This window comes from Chinchilla lanigera, unplaced genomic scaffold, assembly GCF_000276665.1.
Source record: "Chinchilla lanigera isolate Chin_1 unplaced genomic scaffold, ChiLan1.0 scaffold00094, whole genome shotgun sequence".
Taxonomy (NCBI): domain Eukaryota; kingdom Metazoa; phylum Chordata; class Mammalia; order Rodentia; family Chinchillidae; genus Chinchilla; species Chinchilla lanigera.
In genome coordinates, this window is record NW_004955495.1 from 4,185,297 (window position 1) to 4,190,812 (window position 5,516).

General features: G+C 57.0%; 1 protein-coding gene across 3 annotated transcripts in view; it reads left to right on the plus strand.

Annotated features, from left to right (window-relative positions):
• The window catches only part of Plin3 (perilipin 3), a 12,352-nt gene extending 7,596 nt beyond the window's left edge, over positions 1-4,756 (plus strand). For 2 of the 3 annotated variants that reach the window (XM_013505193.1, XM_005405777.2), the window contains exons 5-8: positions 412-709; positions 2,267-2,466; positions 2,885-3,007; positions 4,048-4,445. In XM_013505193.1, the coding sequence (XP_013360647.1) occupies positions 412-709; positions 2,267-2,466; positions 2,885-3,007; positions 4,048-4,389 (963 nt within the window). In that variant the 3' untranslated portion in view covers positions 4,390-4,445. Of the gene's footprint in view, positions 1-411; positions 710-2,266; positions 2,467-2,884; positions 3,008-4,047 lie in introns of all 3 variants that reach the window. The other variant, XM_013505194.1, reaches the window with a different exon arrangement.
• Positions 4,757-5,516: the final 760 nt, after the last annotated feature.

The window sequence follows — 5,516 nt, forward strand, 5'->3', positions numbered from 1 at the left end:
CTCGAACTCACAAAGATCCTCCTGCCTCAGCCTCCCGCGTGCTGGGATTACAGGCGTGTGCCACCACGCCTGGCATATAGCCACATTTTAATGTGCTAGAGCTGAGGCCCTTAGAAGAACACGGCACCATCCCTGTCCCCCAAGAGGAAGACAGCGAGGCCCAGAGGAGTAGAGGGACCTGCCTGAGGCTACAGCTAGGGAGAAGCAAGCCAGAGGTGTGACCCTGGGCATTCTGACAGTAGAGTTCATGGGGTTTTTGGCGGTGCCAGGCACGGAACTCCGGGCCTTTATCCCTAGCTGCACCCCCAGCTCTTAAGTCTCATGGGCATAGCTGCCCCGGGAGACGGAGTGTCCCTTTCAGGGTGCGGCAGGGGGCCCCCAGCGACAGAGGTGCGGTGTCCTGTCTTGTAGGTCCTGGCGGACACCAAAGAGCTCGTGTCGGCAAAGGTATCAGAGGCCCGAGACGCGGTGTCCCACACCGTGTCGAGCGCCAAGGACTCCGTGGCCACCCGCGTGGCGGGCGCGGTGGACGTGACCCGCGGGGCTGTGCAGAGCGGGGTGGACATGACCAAGTCGGCGGTGACCAGTGGCGTCCAGTCGGTCATAGAGTCGCGCGTAGGGCAGATGGTGCTGAGCGGGGCGGAGACCGTGCTGGGCAAGTCGGAGGCCTGGGCCGACAACCACCTGCCCATGACGAATGCGGAGCTGGGTGAGTGCCGCGTCCTTAATCCCTGCAGCCTGTCTTCCCCACGGCAGCCACCAGGGGGCGCTGTGAGCACCGAATTCGGTCCTCTCTTCTCTACCCTCTCCCCTCCGGGGCTCCAGCAGCCCGAAGGTCCCCTGCACGGCCACCGTCCCCTCCCACCTCCTTGCTTTATTTTGTGCCCCTCGCTTTCTCTGCTTCTGCACTGTGCTGGCTCCATTCTGTCCCAGGGCCTTTGCACAGGTGTGCCCTGTGTCCATTTGGCTCCTCCAAATGTCACCTCCTCAGAAATGTCTACCCAGTCCCCATTATTTTCGCTTTAGCTTGATTTTTGTTACTGAAATGGTGAATTCTGTGAGGGGCAGAGTTTGACCTTGAACATAGCTCCAGGATCTAGCATACAGCAGGTGCTCAGTAAACCTTTTTTATAGCCAAGATATAGCTCAGTGGCATAAGTGTCTGCCTGGCAAGTGCAAGGTCCTGAGTTCAATTCCTGGTACAAAAAAAAAAACAAAGAAAGAAAGAAAACCTTCAATAAACCTTTTTTCTGTTGGTGGAATGGGGTACTGAACCCAGGGCCTTCACACTGAGGTACATTCCCAGGCCTTTTTGTTGTTGTTGTTGTTTCGTTTTTCGTTTTTCTTCCGGTACCAGGAATCGAACTCATGACCTTACGCTTGCCAGGCAGGCGCTTTGCTGCTGAGCTAAATCCCCAGGCCCCAGGCCTTTTTTATTTCAAGGCAGGGTCTCTTTAAGTCACAAAGTTGCCCATTCTGGGCTTCAATTTGTGGCATTCTTTCTGCCTCAGCCTCCCAGAGTGCTAGGATGTTAGGTGTGGCTCCACATGCACTTGAACTTTTAGTTTTTTATGTTTTGTTTGTTTTTTGTCTTTTTTTGGGGGGGGTGGTTCTGGTACCGGGAACCCAACTCACAACCTTGCGCTTGCCAGGCAGGTGCTGTGCCCCTGAGCTAAATCCCTAGCCCCATTGTTTTTTGTCTTTTTGAGACAGGGTCTCACTATGCAGTTCAGGCTGGCCTTGAGCTCATTTTGTAGCCCAGGCTGGTCTCGAACTTGCAGTGATCCTCCTGCCTCAGCCTCCTCAGTGCTGGGAGTACAGCTGTGCACCACTATGCCTGGCGATTGAATTCTTAAATGAGCAAAGAGGCTTGGGGGTTACACGGGCTGGGCAGGGGGACAACAGAGAAGAAGCTGTTTCTATATGATTTTTTTAGGTAAGGGTTTGAGTGCCTGCTGAACGCCAGGCCCCATTCTAGACTTGGGACCCATCAAGAAAATATTCCTGCCAAAGGGAACAGCCTGTGCAAAGGTCCTGTGGCAGCAGTATCTTCCAGGATCAGCAAAAAAGCTGGTGTGGTCAGGGCCAGGAGTGTGATGATGGGATCATACAGGGTAGTGGCAGGAATGGAAAGAATGGCAAATGGGGAGTCCTTGTCCCTTCCTGCTCCAGGCTGCCGGCCTTGTCTCCAAGGCCCCGGCAGCCTGTGAGTGCTGGGACCAGGGTACAGAAGGGACCTCTCACTGGGACCTCTCCCCCACCCCAGCACGGCTCGCCACGTCCCTGGAGGGCTTTGACGTGGCCTCGGTGCAGCAGCAGCGACAAGAACAGAGCTACTTCGTGCGCCTCGGTGCGCTGTCTGAGCGCATGCGCCAGCACGCCTACGAGCACTCCCTGGCGAAGCTACGCAGCACCAAGGAGCGCGCACAGGCGGCGCTGCAGCAGCTGGCGCATGCGCTCAGTCTGGTGAGGGGGGTGCGGCGGGGCTGTGTGGGCAGGGCAAGCCTTCCTGTGGTGGGCGGAGCCTCTCACCTGGGCAGGTGCACTGGACAGGTACACCTGGCTGGGGCTGTGGTTATACGTTGCGTGTGTTGTGTAAGAAAGGGTACTGCCTGGCCAGGTGTGGTGGCGCACGCCTGTTATCCCAGCACTCTGGGAGGCTGAGGCAGGAGGGTCTCAAGGTGGAGCCCAGCCTGGAGAACTTAGCGACTTAGCGAGACCTTGTCTCAGAATAAGTAGAGAAGGGGAGCTGCAAATGTATCTTATGGCGCAGGCCCTGAGGTCCATCACCAACACAGTTTAAAAAACAAAACGTCCAATGGGAAACGAGCGCCCCCCAGCTCCCCGGAGGCGCTCCTGCCCCTCACTGCTCTCTCTGCCGCAGATGGAAACCGTCAAGGGGGGAGTGGACCGGAAGCTGCTGGAGGGGCAGGAGAAGCTGCACCAGATGTGGCTGAGTTGGAACCAGAAAGCATCTCAGGGCACAGAGGACCCAGCCGCGCCAGAGGTACCCACGGGCGGGCGGCAGGTGTGGGGCCCGCATCGCCCTGGAGGCTGCACCGCCTCCCGGCCCGAGGCTTTCCCAGCCTCTCCCGTCTTAACTGTTTGCAAACACCACATGGTGCCTCCCCCAGGAAACCCCCGAGGGTTTCTCTCCTGGGTGTGGCTGTAGCTTGTAAAATCAGGGTGCTCCGTATTGGTGCAGCCTGCTAAGTGCCAACCCAGGTGACGCCCTTGAGTCCCTCAGTCCTGTTCCCACCCGCCCCAGGGCCCCACACATGTGTGCTATTCACAAAGCCTGTGCAGCAGCCTTTAACAATCTCTGGTCTCGCTGGGAATATAGCTCAAGGCACCAGCGCTTGCCTGGTAAGCACAAGGTCCTGAATTCGAGTTCCAGCACCAAAACAAGAAAAAGAAAGAAAAAAAAACTCTGGCCTGGTCCGCACTGTCCCAGGCAAGGGCTCTTAATGCCACTGGAGCTGCCTGTTGCTGTAGATGGGACTAAATGCATGCCAGACCCCAAGTTCCAGCCCCGAGAGGGCAACTGAGCCTCCGCAATCCTCCTGCCTCAGCCTCCTAAGTGCTGGCCTATACCACCACAGCTGATACTTCCATTTTGTATTTTCAGACAGAGTCTTGTTAACTTGCTAGGTTTCCCAGGCTGGGCTCGAACTTCCAACCCTCCTCTCTCAGCCTTCTGAAGGCTGGTATTTTAAGCGTGCATCGGCCAGGTGTGGTGGTACATGCCTGTAATCCCACACTTGGGAGGCTGAGGCAGGAGGATTGCTGCAAATTGGAGGCCAACCTGAGCAACACAGTGAGATCTTGTCTCAAAAAATAAAAAAAAAACTGAGCTGAGCACACTGGTGCATGCAGCCTGGACGGCAGGAGGATCACGAGCTCAAGCCCGGTGTGAGCAACTTGGCGAGACCCCGTCTCAAGATACAAACTGAAAAGGGCCAGGGTGCAGTCTCCACCCCGGAAAGCACCCCCGCCCGCCCCCGGAAGAGGCCTGCGGCTCAGCGGCGCCTCTCGCTGTCCCTGCAGGTGGAGTCGCGGGCACTGGCCATGTGCCGCGAGGTGGCGCAGCAGCTGCAGAGCACGTGCGTGTCCCTGGGCGCCAGCATCCAGGGGCTGCCCGCGCACGTGAAGGACCAGGCCCAGCAGGCGCGCCGCCTCGTCGAGGACCTGCAGGCCACCTTCGCCGGCGCCCGCTCCTTCCAGGACCTGCCCGCCAGCGTCCTCGAGCAGAGCCGCCAGCGCGTGGCCCGGGCGCGCGAGGCCCTGGAGCGCATGGTGGAGTCGGTGGCCCAGAACGCGCCGGTCACATGGCTGGTGGGGCCCTTCGCCCCGGGCATCACCGAGAAAGCCCCAGGCGAGGAGAAGTAGGCGGAGGGCGTGGCCGTGTCTCCCCCCCCCCCCCCGGCAGCATGGCTGCGCACTCCCGCCAGCAGCTCACTGCAAACCCATCCCTTCCTTCTACTTTTCCTTTGCGTTGGAGGCACTGGGGCCTGAGCCCTGGGCCTTGGCACTGAGCTCAGTCCTGGGCCTTTGTATTTTATATTGTATGACAGGGTCCCCCAAGTGGCTGAGTTGCCTGGACTAGGACTTGCGGTCTGAGGACCCAGCCTCCAAGGGTGGGTGGTGTGTGTGGGGGGGGCTCGTTCTGGGTCCAAAAGGGGCTGAGGCCTGGAAGGGGACCTTTGTCCCAGTACCTGGTGCCAGAGTTGCCTTAATAAACTTTACCTGCAGCTTAGTCCCGCTGTCTGTGTGTGTGTGTTTTAGTCTGTTCTTGCTGCTAAAACAAAAATGGCTTAGAACAGGCACGGTGGCACATGCCTGTCATTCAGCAACTCAGGAGGCTGAGGCAGGAGGATTGCAAGTTTGAGCCCTGCCTGGGCAACTAGGCAATTTAGAAAGATACAGTCTCAAAATGAAAAGTGAAAAAGGGCTGGGAATATAGCCCAGTGTGAAAGCCCTGGACAGAATTTCAGTAAGGAAAAAAAGGGGATAAATACATCTATTGTCCATTTTCACTGCTGTATAATCATCCAATGTGATTGTTTGTTTTGGTACCTGGAATTGAACTCAGGACCTTGCTTGTGCTTGCCCGGCCAGTGATTGTGTCACTGAGCTATATCCCCAGCCCCCTTCATTCAGTGTGGATGTCTTGGTTACTTTTCTCTTATTGCTGAGATAAAATACCTGACATCCACAATTAAAGAAGGAAAGGTTTATTTAGCTCACAGTTTGTGGCGGTTTCAGTCCATACTCGGCTGGCTGCAAGGCAGGGTGGCACATGGCAGAGGACAACAGTTCATGGATGCAGAAGACAGCAAAACAAGAGCAAAAGGGAGGAGTGGCAGAGAAGAGCAAGCCTCAGGGCTGGCATATAGCTCAGCGGCACAAGCGCCTGCCTGGCAAACGCAAGGTCCTGAGTTCGAGTCCCAGTACCAAAAAAAAAAAAAGAGCAAGCCTCTTTCCCTCCCGTATATTGTAAACTGGCCTCCCCCGCC